Source organism: Lytechinus pictus, chromosome 19, assembly GCF_037042905.1.
Source record: "Lytechinus pictus isolate F3 Inbred chromosome 19, Lp3.0, whole genome shotgun sequence".
Classification (NCBI taxonomy): domain Eukaryota; kingdom Metazoa; phylum Echinodermata; class Echinoidea; order Temnopleuroida; family Toxopneustidae; genus Lytechinus; species Lytechinus pictus.
Genome location: NC_087263.1, coordinates 2,898,758 through 2,923,688, shown reverse-complemented (window position 1 = coordinate 2,923,688; position 24,931 = coordinate 2,898,758). Strand labels below are relative to the sequence as shown.

The window sequence follows — 24,931 nt, the reverse complement described above, 5'->3', positions numbered from 1 at the left end:
CCTTTCTCTCTTTATATTTAAGACTTGATCTATATACAGAGGTAAAAGAGAGATAGTATGTTCTATCCGTGTATTTCTCCCCGATGCAACCAATATTGGTAAAACAAGTTGTTTTGTACAGTTAGGTTTAAAAAATACCATATGAAAGACGGATTTGGAAAAATAGATGGAGAAATATGAATGGGAGAAAACGGTATTGGGAACAGGGATTGATAAAAAAATAATCAAGATGGTTGGAGGGATAGATAAAGAAAGAGACAAAAACAACGAGAAGAAGGAGAGAGAGAGAGAGAGGAGAAGGAGGAAAAGAACAAGTATGAGAATGTTGATCTCTGTCACTCATTAACCCACTCATGCACTCACTCATTCATGCAATCACTCACTCACCCACTTACACACTCACTCACCCACTCACGCATTCATACAATCAGCCACTCATCTAATCACTCACTCATTCATAATCACTTAACCACTCACTCACTCACACACCCACACATTCATGCAATCACTCACCCAATCATCCACTCACTCACCCACTAACTCATTCATGCAATCACTCACCCACTCACTCACTCACCCACTTACTAATTCATGCAATCACTCACCCAATCAGACACTCACGTAATCACTAACCCACCCACTCACTCATTCATAAAATCACTCACCCACTCACTCACTCATTCACTCACTTATTCATGCAATCACTCACCCAATCAGCCACTCAGCTAATCACTCACTCATTCATTCATACAATCACTCACCCAATCAGCCACTCAGCTAATCACTCACTCATTCATTCATACAATCACAATCACTCACCCAATCAGCCACTTACCTAATCACTCATTCACCCACTCACTCATTCATACAATCACTCACCCACTCACTCACTCACTCATTCACTCATTCATACAATCATTCACCTACTCACTCACACATTCATGCAATCACTCACTCACTCACTCACTCACTCACTCACTCATTCATTCATACAATCACTCACCCAATCAGCCACTCACCTAATCACTCATTCACCCACTCACTCATTCAATTTGTTTTCAACAATTTTTTTTCTCCAGCTCATCTCCATACTCACCAGCTCATCCACCCGCCCTCCACTTACCAATTTACTCACCCACCCACTCTCTCATCACTTACCCACTCTTTCACTCAGTCATTCACGAGCTCACTCTTTAATTCACCGACCCACCACTCACTCATTTACCCATTCACTCACTCACTCACTCACTCACTCACTCACTCACTCAGTCACTCGCTCACCCAATGAATGAATGAATGAATGAATGAATGAATGAATGAATGAATGAATGAATGAATCAATCAATCAATTAATAAATCTACGAACACCTGTAATATATTCTTAAAAATCATATCCCTGCTGAAGTTACCAACGATAATTCAAATCATTCCCCATTAAATTGACGCTGTGCAAGTTCATGGTCAGATAATTCACTGATGAGATCGTTACTGAAAAAGGAGCGGTAACTTCAAAGCGATCGGTGAGAAAAATAAATCATATCTAACCTCTATTATTGATGACAAGTCAAAGCCGATTTTAAAAAGCGTTCAATCTGTGTAGGCGGGAACACTCGTCTAAAATGCATTACGAGACAAGTCACAATTGATGACAATATAACTGATTATAGAAGCGCAGATATCATGGGTATTATAAATCCACAAGAGACTGAAATATAGGATACTCATTATTCTGGCACAATTACATTTAATTTCGACCTTTCACTTGTAAAATAACAAGATAAAAGCATTGTTTGTAAATATGATGGCTAACTACATATCTTACTATGATGTCTTTAGTTGCACTACACTAAATAACTGTAGAGAGATAACAAATCGTAAGGGCTTTAGCTTATATATAACGAATGACTAAGCAAATGACTCAGTCTTTCATTTTTTGAAGATATGATTGATACCAATTAATTGCAAAATAAAAGTAAGTAACTTCTGTTTACAAACGACAAGGAGTAGTAGTAGTAATGGAAGGAGAAGAAGAAGAAGAAGATAAAAAACAGGAGGGGGAGAAGAAGAAGAATATAGAGAGAGAAAAGAAGAAGAAGAAGAAGAAAAGAGGAAGTGGAGGAGGAGGAAGAAGAAGAGGAAGTCGAAGAACAACAAGGAGGAGGAGGAGAATAAGAAGAAGAAGAGAAAGAGAAAAACAAGAAGGAGAAGAAGAAAAATATGATGATGATGATGATGAAGAAGAAGAAGAAGCCAGGGGGAGACAAAGAAAGAGACCACGAAGAAGAAGAGAAAAAATATTTGAAAAAGGGTGAAAGAATAATCAAGGAAAGTCGTCGGTTTCATTTCCTCTTTCCACTTTTTAAGTACGGTTGGATACGAATTTCAAATGATAAGGCAAACCTTCACCGTACTTTAAAATCTTCCGCACTGTTTGATTAAGTAAAAAGATAATTTCGCATCGATCCCCCGGTGCCTATACTCATCACATTAACTGGCAAGTACTTTATTGATTTTACTAAGCAAATGTATTTTTTTCTAAAAGATGTAGGGGTTTTCCCCATTAAATCAGCAGAAATATGAGCAATGAAACTACCTGAGTCACATAATTAATACAAACACAATGGCTAATCTCTGTAAGTTAGATCATCGAATTATTATTACACCCAGGCTTGATGAATACCAGTAAATTCAATCTGCATAAAGGCTTAAAAGTCAATGGGCTCCTCCTTGGTAGTCAAATCGTAAATCTCACATGCAAGACACATAGCAGATATATTTTCTTGTATCATTTTCTTCCTTAAATTGATGAAAACAAAACGAATAACGGCGGAATAAATAATTAATCCCTAGTACGCACATATCAATCAAGATTTAAAAAGAAGAAGGAAAATTCCTCCACAACCAGTGGTATTACGAGACAAAAAATAAGGGGGGGTGTCAGATTTTGATGTTGTGCATATTTTGGAAAAACAAATGCGTGCGAGCAAAGTAAGCAAGGAAAAACAATGAATTTAATTTTGGCGGATAAAGACTCAAAGCGACAAGACAGTACTGCAAATTAGGTGGAAATTATATTGTTGAAAAAATCAAATCCAAAGGATTACCCCCCTCCCGAGGGTGGGGTTGGAAGCAACAGTTAAAAATATGTTATATTTGTCCTCTTTTTTATTTCTTAACATCTTCTCTGGAGAAAAGCTGAAAATCACAACCGACTACTGGATAACTCCTTGCCAATTATTTTTTAATTTTGATTCAGGCTTTTTGCCAAACAGTTGCCGCAAACTTTGTTTGCGGCAACTTTCTCTTATAGCCCCCGAGATGATGCGCCCCTTGGACAAATGCGGTAGATAATTGTTTGTTTTAAAATATAAGAGTGCACCCCCAACTTGCCCCGATCCGATATACCCCGAAGACGAGCAAAGGATAAGGTGATGCCGCCGTACTTTTTTGCCAACCAAGATTTCTTCTCAAATACTGGAGAAAACATGGATTCCAGCGATCAGGAGGACGGGGAATGATAGGAAAGGGGAGCTTTGGTGTATAGGGTGTTGAATTTCTGATGGCATCCACGTTTCCGTCTGTCAACCCATAGACACGATTGGCATTGTCCTTACAATCACATAAGATAAACATTGCAATGATATTCTTTAAAATCTGGACTATATTTTTCCCCCTCTTGTTCATTTGGACAAAAAGTACCCATTAAACCCTCATAACTAGCATCTCAGTTTTAAATGAAATAATCAAATAAAATCATCAAAAAAAAAAATCTTTGCCTGTATTTTGGGGGATGTTTTTAACATCCCTTCACTTAACTTAGAAAAAACTTCGCTGCAGTGTGCCGGGCTAATCCATGTAGAGATTCGAAAAGTGATACCTCTGCGTGGGACTTAATTAGCAAATTACGAAACAATACGCCATGATAAAAGTAAATCTCTCGCATGCAGGCGACAAATTAATGAGTAGATCTATTTATTCGTACTCCAAACATGCTGAAGGGGAATTACATTACAGCATAAACCCTTTTCCGTTCATCGAAAAAGGAAGACAAGTTCAACCGCAGCCCAGCTGGGCATTGAACCCTACACCCTGCCACCGATTTGTTCCTCGGGGGCCTGACCGCAGAGCCTTCTATTACTAGCCGTTGTCGCATTGATGACGAAGCGAGTTTATTGGAAACAAACCCGTGAACTTAGCTCACGACAAGTTCACGGAATTGATTCTTGTTACAGTACTAATACCCCGTATTCTCTTGCCAATTTGTGCACAAACTTCTTGTTTTGACAGTTTTTAGTTACACTCCCCAATATTAAGTTATATTTTCTCCCTTTTCTCTCTTTGTATCATTCTTTTGTCATCCCATCTAAACTTGCTCAACCTCTTGCAGTACAAAATCACCATATCTTTCTTTTTAATTCACCTTATACGTTTGGACGACGTTTCTAAGTGCTCTGAAAAATAGGCCTATACTACATTAAATCAAATATATCCCATTGAATTTGTACATCTCATGATCTATTCAAGTTTATTTTGATCAGTTGATAGATTGCTGGATTCTTTACTCGTCATGGGTATGACTAAAATTCGAATAGAATTCACTCTCCATTTTTGGATGCGGGAACTGAGATATCTTTGAAAAAAAATCAGGAGAAAATAGTAAAATGGATACGAGTCATAAATCACCAGCATTGGTTGCGCTTCAAAGAGGCGCGAAATCCCCCGTGCGCAAAATCACGACGATAATATCGTGCACTATCGTCTGCTCAAGACGACTGCCAGCTTAATAAAGTTCGGAACACGTACTTCGGCCTCGTTTGTATGACTTATGATAATCTTTTGTGAGTTAGAGTGAGGAAAAAGGGTGTTCTCTTGAAAATGAAAGGTAATAAAAGATGGAAAATGTCAATTATATATTTGACAATGGAAATTATTGATCTCCAGCAATTATAATAATGTTTCACGAAAGTTTTCTCATAACATTTAATATTCTTTTGTGGTTAATGATTTTTAAGAGGAGCAGACAATTTCTTGAAATAACGCAAAAATAGTTTCACCACAGAGCTAATATAAAACAAACATCAACGCCAAGAATGCAAAGGGTAGAAAACAGAGTTGTATAACATGAAGAAAATATGACAAGTTCTTTTGTATAATTATATAGACATATCAATTATTCTTTGCATTGCTAATATAATATTAACAAGGAAACTACTCAAAGTCACCTCTTGGATATATATGTGACAGATCGATTTCATTTAATCGTTATGTTCAATAAATCACAAGTAAGAATTGATAGAAAAAGGTATATATGTCGCAAATCGAATTTCAATAGAAAACTTCAAACCAGTCGAAGAACTTGTAATGTCCAACACAATAAATGTTTTTACAAGCGCTTAAAATATAAAGGGGGATTATTGGATTTACGTCATTGCACGAAGAAAATCTTGTTATCTGTTAAGTATCTCCATATCTTTTTTTTTCTCTCCATGACAACTGAGAACAAAAGAAGGACATTCTTATGATATTTTGATTAAGGTGATAAAAACGAATGTTGATATTTCATTGTCCAAATAAAAACGTAACTTGAGAAAATTTATATTGATTTCGAAAATACAATTTTACTCTCTTAAAGGGCGGATACCATTTCCTGCTGTCCTTCACTCACTCTCTCTCTCTCGCTCTCCTTCTGTCTCTTTCTTTCTCTCTCCCTCACTATCTCTTTTTTTCTGTCTCTCTGCATTATTCTTCCTAACGCCAGATTGATCTGGGGTCCGTTGCAGAAAGAGTTGTGATCAAACGCATCTCAAGAAATCTTGCGCAACCTGATTTTCAGCCAATGAAGCACCCGTATTCGGGACTTGCGCATGATATTTTGACTTTTTGTGCAACAGGCCCCTGGTACACTTTGAAAACGATGAACCGCCGAAGAAGGATAAGGAGATCGCAGTAAAGGAGGAGAAGAAGAAGAACAAAAAAAAAGAGAAGGACGATGAGAGGAGGAAGAGAAGAAGGATAACACGAAGTAGAAGAAGAAAAACCAAGAACCATGAAAGGGAAGAAAGATAAATAAACAGAACACCAAGAATGAAAATAAGAAAACAAAGAATAAGAAAATTAAATCAAGAAGGAAGAATAGAAGGAGAAATCGAAAACAAGGAAAGAAATAAAACAAAAAGAAAGTAAAAGAGAGAATGGGGGGATTATGAGGAGATAATTGTTTAGAGAGATGTAGAAAAATAAGATGAAATATATAAATAAATAAATAATAGAAGAAGAGGAATAAAAACATAAAAAAATACACAGGAGAGAGAGAAAAAAAGAACAACATAAGGGAAGAGAAAGCAATTTAGAACAAATAAATTAAGAAATAAGAAAGGATGAAGAAGGAGAAGAGGATTGAGATGAGGAGGTAATAAGGAGAAGACTGAAGGAGAAGAAGAAGAAGAAGAAGAAAGGAAGGAAGGAGGAGATGAACAACAAACATGCAGGAGATGATAAGATGACGAAGAGCATGATGAAGAAGACGAAGGAGACAGAGATAAATATGTATGCAAGGCAAAGAAATTAGGTCATGGGGGAATATGAAATAACCTTTTACATTAATAGAATAGTGCACACACGTGTCCGACAAGATTAACAATCAAGATCGAATAGATAACTGTGACATTAATCTTGGTATTCCATTATTTTAAATTCAAATGAATATGGATTTAAAACCTCTTAACAGATATAACTTTCTGCGTGAAAATGACTACGCTTTGGTCCTGTCGCTGTGTGGTCAATTATGGTGGAAGATCAGGGGCCTGTTTCACAAAACTTGTTATGATAACACTTTAAAGCTACTAAAATAATTTAATCTGATTGGCTACGAGTAAACGTGTTGTAGAAATTGAAGATTTGTTATTATAACAAGGCTGTATGAAACGGGACCCTAAACGAATCTTGTAACGTAACTTGGTATTTTGGCAAGCAATTCATTTTTATGTACAAGCTTATAAGAATGATGCTTAGATGAGGAAGTTTGTCCCAGCCCCTGCACCCTCTTACATAGACGGCGGAAGCGGGGGGACCTGTCCTTTTAAATTTGAGGTGGGGGACGGTCCCCCTAAATCTTTTGTTGATAACCTTTTTTTTTTGCTTGTCAAAAAATTTTGATGGTCCCCCCTTAAATTTTGGTTGATAACTTTTTTTTTTTTTTTTTTTTTTTGCTTGTCAATTTTTTTACCCGTGTCTATCCCAAAATTTCAGGTGGACCCCCCTTAATTTGTTGGCTTCCGCCGCCAATGCCCTCTTAGGTCAACAGACTCTGAGCTTTCTCAAGCTACATTACCGCTATCATGTTACACTATATACATACACCAACCCTCTTCCAGTGGCCATTTTCCATAATGACACCCCAAAAAAGGTGCTGAGTTCTTTTCTTTTATTTGCTCATCTTGAGTACAAACCCAATTCCATCTCAATCACTACGATGATGATGATCGAATGAGGTCCAGTTAAGAGGTCGGTCTAGAGGTCTAGACATAGCCCTATTTTCGTTGACCTCCTTTTTAAAAGTAATCCACATGCATATACAACGGAATGTATGTCTGAGACTACAGGTCCTACACTGCAAAAAGCCCGGTGTTGATTTAACACCAGCCCGGAATCTATATATGTCCACACCAGAGAAGTATTGAAACAACACCATTTTGGAAACAAACCGATGCTGTTTTAATACTAAATGGTGTTGTATAACACCTATCTGGTGTTAGACTAATACCAAACCCCGTGTTGTTTGACACTTCTCTGGTGTGCACATATATAGATTCCGGGCTGGTGTTAAATCAACATCGGAGTTTGTGCAGTGTATATTGACAAATATTCTGCCCTAACATTTCAACTATTTTGGTGTTACATTATGAATAGTACCTTGTTAAGATGTTTTTTTTTGAAAGTCTATATAGTCATACCTTTCTTAATCCATTTTTGCAGTAAGTCACTTGCGTTGCACAGGGGAATGCACATATGGGACTATACATATCAAATATCCTGCCTGACATTACTATTTGGGGTTACATATTAATATAATAATAATAATAATAATAATAATATAGGTATATTTACCCAGGGCAGCCACTTCATTTTCGAAAACTGTTCTACCAGCGGGCCCTGATATTATTATTACCCCGGTTAGGAGACGAAATGATCATAGACGAAATGGTGATTAGACGATTGGATCATTAAAATCGAGAAAAAAAGAAAATTCATGAAGCTCATTTACTAAATATTCACTCTCTCTGCGCATCATTATTTTTAATATCATATTAATCGCGGTAGTACAATCATACCTCAGTAATTCTTAAGAAAAATGGTTCATATTACAAATACGCCACCTTATGTCATCGTAATCAGCAGAAGGAAAAATAATGGAGCCCAATACGCTAAATATTAACTTCCATTGCCGACCTTCACATGTTAATCCAATATCAATCGGTGAAGTACCCCTTTAATGATTCATTTAAGATTAGATTTGCAATCGATAATTCGTAGCCCGACTACAATTTAAAGCAATTTAGCCTGAACAAGTTGGAAAAAGCATGGCAGTAGTAGAAAGGGCAGTGAGGAGAACGAGGAAGAAATATATCTACAAGAATGGGTAGGGGTGAATGAAAAAATATTATGATTTAATAAACAGAGGGGTGATATTGTAAGCATTTTAAGAGTGAGAGTAGGAGAATGGGGGAAGGAACGTTAGAAAGAAAGAGAGAGGGGGATGGAGAGAAAGGGGGAGAGGGGGAGGGAGCGGGAGAGGGAGAAAAGGGAGAAATGAAAGAAATAGTGTGTGTGTGAGAGAGAGGGGGTGAGAGGAGAGAGTGAGAGAGATTGACATTTAATACAACTGACATCATATGTTCATAGATAATGCATGTTAATGGAGAAAAGATGAACAAAAATGATTCAGCTAATACGTGTTTTCAAATTGAAAGAACAGATGTTTATATCATAGCAAAGGATGCATACTCTAAACTCCGTATGCTCATCGACGAGCATGTACACATTGCTCCCCAAAACATGTTTGATTATGTACGTCTTTTTGCCAATCCAACGTGAAAGCAATTCCTCTACTATTGTGTCTGTGTTTTAATTTCTCATTAAAGTAAATAATGATACCCTAAACGCCAAATTTATAAATTTAAGGATAAAAATGGTTGAGGAATGACTCTAGTCTGCACTCTAAATTCAAAGGATTTGAAAATAAATTCAAATCGCAATGAAAAGTAATTAGAAAATATTAGATTTAGATTTAAACCTTGTGGATTTTAAATATAATAATATATGTGATTTGTAATGCGCCAAATCCACTCGGCAGAGTGCCCAAGGCGCAGTGAAAGAAAGAAAGAAAGAACGAACGAAAGAGAAAAAGTACAAATATAATAGTAATAGATTCATGAACAATTAAAGGAGAATGAAACCCTTGAAACCAGCTGAATCCATATCAAAGAGAAAAATCAAAGAAACATATTGTTGAAAGTTTGAGGAAGATTAAATGAATAATAAGAAAGTTATGAGCATTTGAATATTGAGATCACTAATGCCATGTAGATCCTCCCATTGGCAATGCAACCAAGATCTGTGATGTCACACACGTACAACTCCCTCATTACTTTAGTACTTATTTCACTTATATTCTCACTTTTATAGAGTCTATCACAAGGTGAGGTGTTCTCTTTATGAGAGGACAAGTACAGAGGTTTCACAACATTATATCAATGATGAATCGTTTGTCATATGATTAGAAGGAGCAAAAAGAGATGTTTTGGGGTACATTTTCAGTGTCCAAAAGGGGAGAGTTGTCCAGTTTTGGACACTGAAAATATACCCCAAAACATCTCTTTTTGCTCATTCTAATCATATGACAAACGATTCATCAATGATATAATGTTGTGAAACCTCTGTACTTGTCCTCTCATAAAGAGAACACCTCACCTTGTGATAGACTCTATAAAAGTGAGAATATAAGTGAAATAAGTACTAAAGTAATGAGGGAGTTGTACGTGTGTGACATCACAGATCTTGGTCGCATTGCCAATGGGAGGATCTACATGGCATTAGTGATCTCAATATTCAAATGCTCATAACTTTCTTATTATTCATTCAATCTTCCTCAAACTTTCAACAATATGTTTCTTTGATTTTTCTCTTTGATATGGATTCAGCTGGTTTCAAGGGTTTCATTCTCCTTTAAGAGTAGGAAGCATTGAAATGACGTGTCTTAAAGCTAATGCAGATTTGAATTTAGATAATTTTAGATTGAATAGTTAATCTTTAAGATCAAGAATAATACCCCTTTCATATTGCGCCTTTCACCGGCGAACTTCACCGGCGAAGTTCGCCAGCGAAGGGGAAAGTGTCCAGTATGAAAGGTACACAGGAGAACTTCACCGGTGAAGTTCGCCGGTGAACTTCTCCACCTCTAGAGGTGGAGAACTTCGCCGGCGAAACTGTTTCACCGGTGAAGTTCGCCGGTGAAAAGGCCAGTATGAAAGCAAACCGGAGAACCTCTCCTCTTTAATGACGTCAGAGGTCAATTTTTTTCTCTCCCAAAGTCCCCTGCACCGAGATTCCGCGCACGATAGTTGCAAGCTCAGCTGAATGCTATGGCCAAGTAGATACCCTCGAACATTTTTTTTTTTTTACTAACAATATTTATTAAAAAGCACTTTTTACATGTATAAAATGCGCTAAGATATAAAAACAAGGTGATATTGTTTGTTTTTATCGTAATACTTCCAAAATATGTTGTAATTAATTTTTTTGATACCTTTTTGTAATAGGTAAGAAGTAATGTTTACAATTTTCTTTCGTTTGTTCTGCAATCGCCCGTTGACTTTCGCCGGGGAAGAAATGTCAGTGCGAAAGGGTACATTTTTTTCTTCGCCGGGGAAGTGAGGAATGCGAGGCGGAGAAGTTCGCCGGCGAAGTTCGCCGGTGAAAAATGAAGAGGGCACTATGAAAGGGGTATTAATCTAGTATTCGGCTGGTCACTATTCGCAGCCGACCAGGGGCCCGTAACACAAAACTTAGCAGTGATCGTAAAACAAATTTTTCAAACATTGATTGCTTTGACTAGTGTTCGAAAATCAATTAATCACTAATCGTAATTTGTCATTACAGGACCATGAATTTACATTTAAATCTTGAAATTTAGAGCGTGTTTTCATTAATCAGACTTCAAATTTTAAACAAAACCTGCCAAACCTTCTTTTAAACGCGCCTACTATTTTTTTCCGGATGCATGGGGGGGGGGGGGGGTCGATAAGACGAACTATCTTTTCTCCATTGAAATACAGGGGATAATATATAGTTAAACGACCTGTTGATGATATTCTTGCTTCTCTCTTCCTTTTTATTCCTTTATTCCTTCTTTCTTCTTCTATTTTTCAACAACTTTGCAAATTAGACAGGGCGTCACCCCATCCCCTTCATGCGCACTTTGGCGCCGCCCTTGACAAGACTAAATTAGATACTTTTCAAAATAATCATGATACAAATTTCAACATAACGAAAGGAAATGAACTGTTGACAATAAACTTAGAACACAATAAGAGAGTGCAAAATAAAAAAGCAGCTCTTAAAATGAAACTAACGGACTAGCAGAGATTTTGTTTAAAAAAGCGAGATAAAGTATAAAAAACCCGGGGAAATAGTTTCATTCGACGGCTACATTTTATGCGCGCAGTTAGGGCTGTACTAGTATGACGTAGCCCATGTACACGGCACTGGGAATATTTTGAGAATTTTAAATTGATTTCGAACCAAGTAGCCCTTATAGATTCATTTCTAAATGAATGTCATTTGAGTTCAAAAGGGCGCCGCCAAAGTGACGCATTACACATCATTTTGTCCTCTATTCATCTCGTTATTAACCAAGGTCAAATGGCATTCGTCTTGATTAAAGAAGTGAATGGGATGATAAGAGGAAATGATGATGTATCTGATGTTATAAGCTTTGGGATAAATATATCAAAATTTTCGACCAGACCTTCCCCTTCCCCCTCCGTACGCATAAATGATAATAATGACATTCGTAAATCAATAAAGGTACACGACCATTGACATCACTGCACATGCTGATGATGATATAGTTCGTTTCCTGTTTCTAACTACACTTTGTCCAATGCACGTTTACGCCTTTAAGCTCGAAATGATCGTTATGTGGATGTTAGATGAAGGAATATTATTCATCATATTGATTGAAATTAATAATCTGTAATTAATAAATGGTAATTTGACATAATCATTACTTCCATGACACATTACGTCTTAATCTTGATCAAATTGGGCTTTTATTTTCCCCCAAAATTTATCAATTTAATTTTTGAAAGAGCTTTTAATTCTCCAGAGGGTGATGAGGGGAATAGGCTCAGTGGTAGAGTGTTCGCCTCATGAACGTCAGGTCGCGGCTTCGATTCCCGTCCGAGTCAAAGTTTCAAAAAATTGGCCCTTCTGCGACCTTAAATGGAATGGAATAGCTTAATACTAACAAATACTAACAACATATCATAATATACAGGGCCCACTGGGAGAACAGTTCTTATGAGCTGAAGTGGCTACCTTGCGTAAATAAGAATTATTATTATATTTATAAAGAGGTATCTTTCAAACCCTCTCTGCACAGTGTATTCCTTTAATTTTTTTCTTAAAAAAACTAAATATTCGTTGAAGTCCTTTCAACATTATAAAACACATTACTGTTTGTACGTCCACTCAAAGTTTAACATTTTTCAATAAAAGTCACATTTCCGAAAAAAATATCGATATATCCTTTTAGAGAGATATACAGTGGTGCTAAATAGTTAGCGAACGACACCAGAAAATGCACTCCTTTATGCTTACTGTTGAATATACACAACGACACTTTAATGTCCGGCGAGCCCAGAGAAACAGTCTTTATTGAATGGAATATTTTATCACCTGACTTCACAATTAAATATCTAAAAGATGGTGGAAATTGAATACTTTTAAATATATTTATTTTCTGGAGGGGTTCACTTACTTTTCAACACCACTGAATTAAGAACGGCAATACAATAACAAAAAAAGAAGAAAAAAAAGGAAAGAAAATCGCCATGATGACTCTTAGACTTTGATGGCATATCATCTATCATCGAAACTCTCTCCCCTTTACCAGCCATGCTTTGCTAATCAAATAATCAAGCCAAATATTCTCAAGTAATCTATCTTAACAAGGGCCCTTGAAAAATAACAATTACTGCATATAGTTATGTAACTCATCTGAATGATATGTTGACGTCACAATAGAAATAAAGCACGCGTTACACTAATTATAATCAAACAAAACGTCGGATTATTTCGCTGTAAGTATGAAGAGAAGTAAGGAGAGAGAAAGAGAGAGAGAGAGAAAGAAGAAGAAGAAGAAGAGGAAGAAGAGGAAGAAGAAGAAGAAGAAGAAGAAGAAGAAAAAGAGAAAGAAGAGAAAGAAGAAGAAGGGGAAGAGGAAAAAGAAGAAGAATAAGGAGAAGAAGGAGAAGGAGAGGAAGAAGAAGAAGAAAATAGAAGAAAAATTGACCTTATGGAGTTGAATGCCCGAATTGACTTTAAAGAAATGGTAATATAAATTATAATAATCACAGTCAGAAAAATTGGTTTGTCAGATGAAGATCTGGCTTGACTATCGAATTCCCTGAATTTTGTTAAGTTTTATAGCATGTTATTTCTATATTGTCGTTTGCTGATGTGATTCATTAGTCTTCAGATTGCATTCACGAAATAACAATGCAATCTATTCCTCAATCAACGTAATGACCTTGATTGACTCCGTTCAGTGTTTAAAAAATAAAATAAAATTGGCGTCCAGCAGGTCCAATGGAGTATTTATACAAACGAATCATTTTCCTTGAATGTATAACTCCATGAACACATAAAATGAAAGTGTTGGTCCCCATACATTAATATGAAAAAAAGTATTGTTCCTGATACATAAACATATTCTCTATCAAATGCTTTGCTTTCCGTCCGTTCACACAGTAAAAAAACATCGTAATTTGAATGATTCCAGTGAAAAATAAGGCTAATAACGAATTTTTAGCACATGTGAAACCAAACTAAAACATGATTAGAATCACGAACGCTAATCACAATCACGAATTCAAATTCTACAGAGCTGAATTCCAGTTCCATTCCATTCAAATCACAGTTTTCGAGTGAGCGTGTGAAAGGTCCGATGATTCTAAAGACGAATTGCAATCATCGTTACAATGATGATTCAAGATTCACGTGTGAAAAAGCCCTTTGTCTCGGATAGTTGCTAGGGTTTTTTCGTAACTACAACGGGGACGGATTAAAAAAAAAACCCAGTAATTGCATTGGAAATGCCCGTCAAATGAAGGGGTCTTTGTCGAAAATTAGTGAACAATAGGATAGCAGTTTCGTTTCGAATCTGACGACAAACTGCAAAAATATGTCGGTTGACTCGAGTCCATGCAGGACGAAACTTGCTGTCTACATTCACCAATTTTCGACAAAGACTTCTTGGCTGTACTTTGTCATGAATGGAATTTGACAATACATTTCCATGTTCTTGAATACGTCGAGGCTAGTGGAAGCGAAAACGTCCTGTTGTCACGGTTGTCAAATTGGGCAAACGTTTGTTTGTCAAACTTAGAACCAAAAAAAAAATAATTTAAGGAAAAACAAAGCCGGGAAGAGTCTTAGGACAGTTTTACTCCCCAATCATGTTCATGGCCATTTTTACACTTGTACTTTTCATTAAAGTTTTAAAATCGTTCTCCTCTTTTCGCACAGATTAAATCTAATTCTACATCTACAGTCAAATCAACGAAACCGACTCCAGACCGATCAACGCTATTACGTTATTACCACCGACATATCATCGGTCGGTTTGGAGTCGGTTTCGGTTACAGTCACACCAACGAAACCGACTCCATACCGATCAAAGATATTACGTTATTACCAATGACATATCATCGGTCGGTTTGGAGTCGGTTTCGTTGGCGTGACTGTAACACTTGCAAATATACGAATATCCATATGGCTTTCCGATATTGATGTGCCGCACCTTAAAAAAACATACCACACATAAGAAAGCACGAGGGACTACTGTTGTGTAGAAAACCTGCGTCATCGTCTTGTCATCATAATTATCATTACAATTATCATTTTGACCATAAGACATTAATCACGAAGTATTGAAGTAACAAGTAATGAGTATGCCATTGATCAGCCAAAGTCCATCCCTGGGGCCATATACATATTGAAAATTAGTTATTAGGGAATAACGTTGACATCATACACTACTTACTACATTTACATCATTAAAACGGGTTTATAGTTGTTGATTTTGGGTGGAGCCACAGCGGGGGACGAAAAGGCGTAATTCAGTGATGTAGAAGTGATAAAAAATAGGAGAAGAGAATAGAAAATAAGATATACATGTATAGGAGGAAAGAATGAAAAGGCACGTGAAAGAGATTGAATGGTCATTTTAAATGGGTTGATTCAGTACCCAAATATTTACCTTAAAACAACAGCCATTTCCCTCTCTATTTTTTATCATTTAAATTTATCAACTCCTATGTAACGTCCCGGTCTCAGATTAATCGTTGAAAATTAATGTAAATCGCTTGTAAAAAAAACCAAACGTATATACAGCTGGTAGATCTCACCAAAATCTCATAAAGATGTATTGTATTTCGAGGAATTAGATTTTAGATTGCAGGTTTTGAATGACATTGAAGAAGATGAAATATTATGGAATGGCAGAGAGAAGCGTAAACAGTAGAATGGGAATTTCAAGAATGACGTTACCAACAGGTCGTCTGCTTCGGCAAATTATGTCCAGCCTGTGACGTCACACAATCTCAGTAACTATCTGACAGCGCTTCGGCGGGAATCGATTTTTACTGTTTAGTAATTGAGATGATTAATTAATATGCATCCCTACAAAATGAAATTCGACGATTCCTTTCAATCTTACTTTATGCAAGAATGATGAATAAATCAGTATTTTGAATCAGTGATTGTGCACTTTTAGAATGACACTCTCTCGCTGATTGTTTGAATCCTATTTACAATTGAGTCAATATGAGTTAGTCATATCAATTAACCCCCATATTTTCTCTCTTGATGAGACTAATCAATCGGAGACGATTGTTCTAATAAAGAGTGCTTGAAGTCGGTTGGTATAACCTTTTAATCTAACTAAAGTCACATGATATGCGTGGTCCAATCACGTGGGGGAGAAAGGTCGGTGTGTTGTGGACCGCAATAGAAAAGGGGATATTTAGAACGTGACTGAGACGAAGCGGAAGGAGAAGAAGAAGAAGAAGAAACAGAAGAAGAAGAAGAAGAAGAAGAAGAAGAAGAAGAAGTAGAAGAAGAAGAAGAAAAAAAAAGAAGAAAAAGAAGAAGAAGAAGAAAAAGAAGAAGAAAAAATACAAAAAGGAGAGGAAGAAGAGGAAAAAGAAGAAGAAAAACAAATAAACAAGAGACAGAGAAGTACAAGAAACAGAGGGAAGAAGAAAGATATTAAGAATAACAAGAACATGAGAAGATATGTTACTTAAACCTTTCACTTATTTCATTGGATTTTACATTTGCTTAGCTTTCCTACACTCGACACATTCCTTCGTTGCATGCCGACCTCTGTATTTGGCCCATTTCCGTCCGCAGGCATAGGACGAACAGAATTTATGTTTTTTTTTGGTCAGAAATTCGAGGACTGTCGGTATTCAGGAAATATTCGATCTCCTTCCGCCCCTCTCTTATCTCTTTCCAAGTTCCCCCACCCCCCCCTCTCGCTCCTATGCCAGCATCCCACAATTTTCATTCCTTGACACCTTTACAAGAAAACATATTGTTTGACCTCTGACCCCATTCTCGCCCACTGTCCATCACAGTTCGTCTGTTATAGGAGCATGGGTACATAAAACCATTATCTTAACGTAATCAAAGCTCATCGCATCATAATCAAGCCTCGCCCGTGAACTTCCTTCCCTCACAGAGTCTCGATTGAAATATCAGATAACACATTCTCCATAAACGGCTTCGCATTCTCCGTTGGTTGAGCCGCGGTCACTAAAACGATACCGATGGCAGACCGATCAAAGCTATCACGCTTTTCCGAATGACATCATAGATTGGCTTGGAGTTAGTTACGTTTGTGTGACTGTGGCATTTACATTGCAGTGATTATTCATCAATTGTATTGAAATTATCTAGAATTGACTCTCAAACTAAAGGGGGTATTTTTGTTTTAAACAACGCGTCACCCTGAAATAATAATGGGGAAAAGTGTGTATAAATACGACGAGACGTTAACCATGTAAACTTACGTCTCCCAGCAAAGCAGTGAGAAGTGAGCGAAGGAGGGGCAAGGTGAGAGGATACTAGAAAGAAGAGAGATATGATGTAAAGAAGAAGGGAGGATAATGCATATGAGGTTAATGACCATTATCATCATTAGCAGCAACATCGTTACTATTATTATCAAGGCCATCATCTCTTTTACCACCACCACCACCACCACCACCACCGCCATCACAACTACTACCACCACTACCACCACCACGATCATCACAACCACCATCCCCACCACCACTACTACCACCACCATCACTACCACTACCACCACCACCACCATCACCATCACCATCACCACCACCACCATCACCATCACCACCATCACCATCACCACCACCACCATCACCACCACCACCACCACCACTACCACCACAACCACCACCATCATCATCATCATCCATAAAATTGAATCATTTTAGTTTTCCTCCATGATGCCCAACATGACGTTGTATATTTATAATAGGTTAACATCTTATTTAGATGACTCAACTTAAAGAGCGTATCACCGTCAAATGACTAACTTGGCAAATCTCATGCATACGTGGGAGGAGCGATATACATTCTTGTGTCAGGGGTGATGTTTTCTAGTCAACAATTCATGTTGAAAATATTTTATTATTTCTTAGGCACAAGCAATGCTCTCGTATTTTTTTCTTTTGTTGAATGCCCGAGATGCTAATGGGATTCAGTAGAGCATTCCATGAAAGGACTTGTTAGACGTTTTATCAGACAAGTTTCCATTTTATCCGACAGTTACCATAGTAACAGTGCTTCTCAGCCAATCAAAACCAAGGAAAGTTGTAAGATCTGACGGTTTATGAACAATTGCTATTTCGGCCATTCAGCACTTCGTCTAATAGCCAGTTGGTCCAATAGCCATTTAGTCCAAATCCCACTTGGTCTAATTGGACTAAGTGTTGATTTAATAGGCGAAATAAAATAAAATAAAATGGATATTATACCAACTGGTTATATGACGAAATGATCACAGACGAAGTGGTGGTGGACGGAATGGCATTAGACTAAATAAAGGTAGAGCATGAGATAAGTGGACGAATCGGCAATTTTCCGAATAATACACTCACGCAAAAGAAAGGAAAGAGAGGGAGGGATGGGAGAGGGGAGGGGGGGGGGGGTATGCTGACGCCAGTTGGCCTGCTATACAATTTACCATGCTTTACCATGCTTACAGCTATATCAGCCTGATCAAATTGCCCATTAGTGAGACTCAATATTGCAAATGAATTATGATGTCCTCAGGATACAGCCACACTAATGCAGAGTGAACAAAACGATTGCGTTACTTTCAATCGCCAAGTATCGATTAAGGTGAACCGAAAGCAGTGGTGAGACTGTTCGTTGCTCTAATATCATTACGAGGAATCAATTTGTATATATGAAAATCTAAGATGAAAGAAACGAGTTTGTCCTTCTCAGTAGTGTATTGTCATGATTAAACGTGATAGTATCACCCTTGAAAGCAAAATTGACCCTTGAGATGGACTTGATGATGATAGTGATGGTGGTGGTGAGGGGGGGGGGGGTGGGCTACGTTATCGGTGGGTGATGGGGGTAGGGGCGATTGGATGATGGAAGTGATGGTGTGGCAGGGAGGGGGTGGGAGGTGCAAAGCCTTCCGAATGATGCAGAAGATCAAATTGCCAGACAGGTGAAAACAATGTGAATGATTTTTGTTTTTGTTTCAGGCTTACATGAATGTTATTATAAAGGTCTGATGCAAATGATGGCTTTCAAATCTACAGTAGAGGGTAGCCATACCGCCTACTATACCTTCAACGACGTAAACCTTTATGAGTTGCAGTAGAAGTAGCTTCTTTGATTGACTGGGGTTTTCTGGGTCATTAAGCCTGCATGTTGACGAATCTCTCTAATTCAAAGTACCCCTTTTCATATATATGGATCGTACATCGAACGTCTTTTGTTTATCTTTCAGGTCATGGTCTGCACGTACTCTCAACAAAACAGACCATTCTTTCCCGCCACGATTTTCCGCAAACCTTTCCAAGAAAATCCCAAATCAAAGCAATAAGTAGATGAGTCTTGAGAAGACTCATCTTGCTTTTCATAATTATGTTCATTCATTCGGGTGTCTCATTGTGCAGAAGGTCGCAGACACTGAATACAATCATCTCCTGGTCTTTCTTGACCAAAGGCTCGTGTTGGATCGGTACGAGGAATAGACGAGGAGCTGTATAAACAGATAAAGAAACGCAGCGTATACCACCAACAAAAACGGCTACCATAGAAACGCCTCTCGTTTCAAAAGAAGTAGCGGGATTTTGCTGGAGATGTTGTAGTCTTGAGTAGCGCTTATATCGATGGTGCTGGATAAGCCAAGTAAGATTGATTGTGTTGATTTCGTTTTGATATCTGTTGATGCCATGGAGACGAAATACTCTTCTTATGATGAAATATATACATCAGCAAAAAAAAATAAACAAGCCACACAATCCTTTGTTCAATATTACTAGTATCATAATACGTACAAAAAAATTGTGCGATTCCGTGGCTGTCAGAGAAAACGTGTTATATGCTGTAATGCAATCCATGTCAATGACTCGCGCAGTTACAAAAAGCGATGTATCCACAAAATCTTATGAAACCCCCTCCCCGATCGCTCGGGCATATAAACCATAAATGAGGATGTTAAATAAAAATTTACCAAATTGGGGGTAAAAAGGAAACATTTTCATACTAAGGTTTGTCGGATAAACCAGAGGGCGAAAAAATGCTATTGGTTATTAAACCATTAATTAACGTCAAAAATGTAACGCAAATGTTACGTGAATTGTTTTCACAATTAACCAGCATATTTAACCAAACAAATGTGCATGTTCACTCTTGACGCAATAATCATTCGGTAAAACCTTTCTCGAGAGAATCCTGGGCCCCGTTATACAAAGAGTTACGATTGATCTAATCAATCTCAAATGTATGGAAATCCACTCGTACCATAATTATTTTCTACAAGAAATTTGCACAGTCTTCTCAGTTAACCAAGAGAATCACACCGAATCTTCATGAGAACGAATAATGTATGAATATACATCATATCTAGAAAATATTTTGAACAAATTTGCATTTTATATGTTTTTTATACGTTGTTAGCTATCCATAGTTGTAGTTGATCGGATCAATCGCAACTCTTTGTAAGATCCAATCGCTAAATGAATTGACCAATCAATATCAATGATACACGCGCATTTGGTTTAAAATACTTTCCAGGGACCAATCAGAGTAGTTCTTTCATATTTGCAATCAATCGCAAACCTTTGTGTTACGGAGCCCTGAATACATTTGGAATTTACTTGTATCCCAGGTACACCATGTTCACAGTGGTGTCAGTCACATCAACGTATTGATCATTGGTCGATCAAACCTAGCATGTTGTTTTCGATGGCATACCGTCGATCGTTTTGAAATCGGATCGTTGGTATGACTGCGACACGATGTCTTTTTTTTACCGTAACCGAAGCCCAAGGCACACTTTCAATAGAATTAAATCCATTGACAAGTACTCTATTAGAATGACATTTTCTTTTATCTGCCCAAACTGTCTTTTCCTTTCATCATTTCTTCTCTTCTTTATTACCCCCATTCTCCTCTTGTCGCTGCGTTCCTTCCTCTTCTTTCACTAAACAAAACTCGTGAGTAAATATTGCCTAGACACCGTTTTAATTAAACCACTAACCTCAAAACGTTGTCTTTTATTAGAGTACAACAAAAACAGAGCCCCCTTCATCGAATATGTATTTGAAGAAAATCATGCTCAGAAATTCCTTTCTTTTTAGCTCTCATGGGAGAACAGTTTTTGGAACTGAAGGTGCTACCCTGGGAAAATACACTGTTGTTAGTATTATTATTATTCATTTCTTTCTCCCCTACTCCCTCTTTCTATCTGTATACCGCGGTTTCTCCTTCCTATTTTTTTTTCTAAGTGTCAGTGTACATTCCACTTAATTTAGAAGACCCCTAACAAAGTGATGACAAAATGTTTTATTGATAAGATAATAGGGAGTAAAATAATAAATTTTAGCATGAGAACTTTTATTTGTCAAGAAATTATTAGATATCCGTACCTCATGTTTTGTGAAATGCTGGATACACCCCTGAAAGGACGGGTCAACTTAGAACAAAGAGACTTGACTAAATCAATATGACTTATCAAGAGTAGGAGAAAACGACATTGATTAGAAAGACTGCAGAGATAACACATTTGTTTATTTTTATCATGATGGATCTTTCCTGTCGCTGCCTTGTCGTTTTGAACGGAATCTAAATATAATCTTTAAGAAGAAAACTATTTCATAAAGACTGAAAGTTGATTTAATCCAAGAAACAATTGTCATGCGGAAGCAGAATCCGTGGTTGACAAGAACTTACTTTTAATTGAATATTAATTGTTTGAATAAAAAGGCTGAAATGAGGGCTTACTTCAAGAAAAGTAAAAAATGTCAGTCAGAGTTATTAGCATACACTAGTAGATCAGTCTAATTGATTGATATTCCCAGTTACAAGAATAGTTCTAAAATTATTATTTAAAATATAATCACATGAGCTAAAAAAAAAAACACACACACACTCACACACAGTTAAGCCCAGAATATTTATCCCAAGAAAAAAAGTTCGATGAACCGTGATCTATCTTAAAAAAGGTGTTGCGCACTGTGTACTATCACATAAACGTAAAGTATAGCATGTCATCCTCGTCAACGGGTGATGTTGTTTTTATAGCTTATACATGAAGTGATAGAAGTACGAATTCATACAAAATAAATATAGGCCCCTATTCTAGACGTTATGTTATGCACGCCAGTATTGATTAATAAGTTATGGAGATGTAGAGCACGTACAAAGGGAAATGGACAAGCGAAAGGAATTTTCCGTTCTGTAAAAGTACCTACATTTTTTATTTGATTAGAATAAATTATACTAGAATATCAGTAATAATAATAAATATAATAATTGCAATTATGATAATAACGGCACTACTTTTACTACTATATTCCTACTCCTCCTCCTCCTCCTACTACTACCACTGATTCTACTACTACTACTACTACTACTACTACTACTACTACTACTACTACTACTACTACTACTACTATACTACTACTGCTACTATACTACTACTACTACTACTTATAAAATGGTAGAAAAATAATAATAACAACATCCAGTTTTTATAGTAAATAATACATCGGAACAACATCATCCTCGTTTGAGTATTGGAACGAGAGAGTTGGATGGGGCTATGGCGGGTGGGGAGCGGGGGGGGGGGGCGGGGGAGAGTAAGGGGAGGAGGAGAGGTGGTTTGAAGAAATACCGGATAGTATACATGTTTAATAGGAAAATAAATTAAGAGATTGGTCTAATGGAGACAGTATGTAATGTATGATGGTATATGTGGGTGAGGGGGCCGATGCTTGAGATCAAAGGGGGGAATCTTTGGTCATAAATTAGAATTCGGTCAATTTATCGAATTAGGTGACCCAGTTTCTGACCGATTCCCGATTAAAGAGTCCATTTTTTTCTCATCACCTCTTTTTTGTGCTCTAATCACCAGCATACACTTTCTATGATCAATCAAACGTTGAAAGAGCTTTTCTCGGTACTAACAACATGCACCTGCGATCAGAAGGGAGCACGTGTATAATTAAACCATGTAAACAAATTATTAAAAGGAAAAAAAATATAAAAGTAAGGTCCAAATAAAATAGATTTTAGTTAACAGGTGGGATAGAGAGAAAAATCTCTTTAAAACTAATAAATCAAATTCAAATATTTAACGACAATAATTATGAAAAGGTTAAATCTCGATTTACTGTCTATGGCAATTTTAGATTGGGACTTTGTTTCTTCATTTTATCAGAAATTAATAGCATAAAGTTGGTATGGTCTATTTTCTTTGATATACAAAGTTTGAGTTTCATGTTCATATTTTATAACAGGTATGATGCTTTTTTTATATCATATTTTGCAAAAAAAAAACATATATCAAGTGGCATCGAATAGTCATTTTAATCAATTTTTGGTAGAAAGGTAAAGTATTTGAGGATTAATTTGCTAATAGCATTATCCTGCGTGACAGTCATAAGAATAGCTGAGATGCATTGTCATTTTATTCCGCAGTCAGACAGGTCAAACAAAGTCCAGTCCGACCAAATCTATTACGTTATTACCGATGTGATAACATCGGTCGTTTTGGAATCGGTTGCGCTGGTATGACTCTCCCTTCACGGACGTATCCTGAAGCCACAAGTCTCACCATTGTGGCTTTTATTGAGGTAGGAAGTCTGTCTATAATTATAGAAATGGTAATTGCAATTTTAGCAACAAATATGAAAAGAAGAGAGAGGAAACAGTAGAAACTATACCGCATTATATGCTGACGAATATTGCGGTGCTATGAAGCCAATGAAGAGGAACATAGAGAAATATCGGTATCACGTCTACCATTATGGCCGCTATTATATTACTGGGTAATTTCGTGCGCGCCTGTAAGATATACTTCCCTTAAAACCGTTGGTTATAACTAATAAAAAGCTAATCATGATTTTTTGTTTGTTTGTACATCACATTGATGTATTGGGGACTTTTTTTTATCCTCGATCTGTAAATAAATAAATAAATAAATAAATGAATAAATAAATAAATGAATGAATGAATGAATGAATAAGTAAATAAAGAAATAAATAAACTTGGAGAAGCAGGAACTCTGACATCTTACAAAATACTTGAAGTTTTGAGACTGAAAATGTAATCAGTAAAGGCTGCAGTCACACCAAAGAACCCGGTTCCAGACCGATCAAAGCTATTACGTTATTACCAATGACATACTATCGGTCGGTTTGGAGTCGGTTTCGGTTACAGTCACACCAACGAAACCGACTCCAGACTGATCAAAGCTATTACGTTATTACCAATGACATACTATCGGTCGGTTTGGAGTCGGTTTCGGTTACAGTCACACCAACGAAACCGACTCCAGACCGATCAAAGCTAATAAGTTATTACCAATGACATACTATCGGTCGGTTTGGAGTCGGTTTCGGTTACAGTCACACCAACGAAACCGACTCCAGACCGATCAAAGCTATTGCGTTATTACCAATGACATACTATCGGTCGGTTTGGAGTCAGTTTCGGTTACAGTCACACCAACGAAACCGACTCCAGACCGATCAAAGCTATTGCGTTATTACCAATGACATACTATCGGTCGGTTTGGAGTCGGTTTCGGTTACAGTCACACCAACGAAACCGACTCCAGACCGATCAAAGCTATTGCGTTATTACCAATGACATACTATCGGTCGGTTTGGAGTCGGTTTCGGTTACAGTCACACCAACGAAACCGACTCTAAACCGATCAAAGCTATTACGTTATTACCAAGACATACCATCGGTCGGTTTGGAGTCGGTTTCGGTTACAGTCACACCAACGAAACCGACTCCAGACCGATCAAAGCTATTACGTTATTACCAATGACATACTATCGGTCGGTTTGGAGTCAGTTTCGGT

At 37.1% G+C, this 24,931-nt stretch overlaps 1 protein-coding gene across 1 annotated transcript in view; it reads left to right on the top strand.

Annotated features, from left to right (window-relative positions):
- The first annotated feature begins 2,015 nt into the window (after nt 1–2,015).
- Nucleotides 2,016–24,931, top strand: part of LOC135157654 (uncharacterized) — a 48,368-nt gene continuing 25,452 nt past the window's right edge. The window contains exons 1-2 of the mRNA XM_064114043.1: nt 2,016–2,308; nt 5,892–6,022. Coding sequence (XP_063970113.1) covers nt 2,016–2,308; nt 5,892–6,022 — 424 coding nt within the window. The remainder of the gene's footprint in view (nt 2,309–5,891; nt 6,023–24,931) is intronic.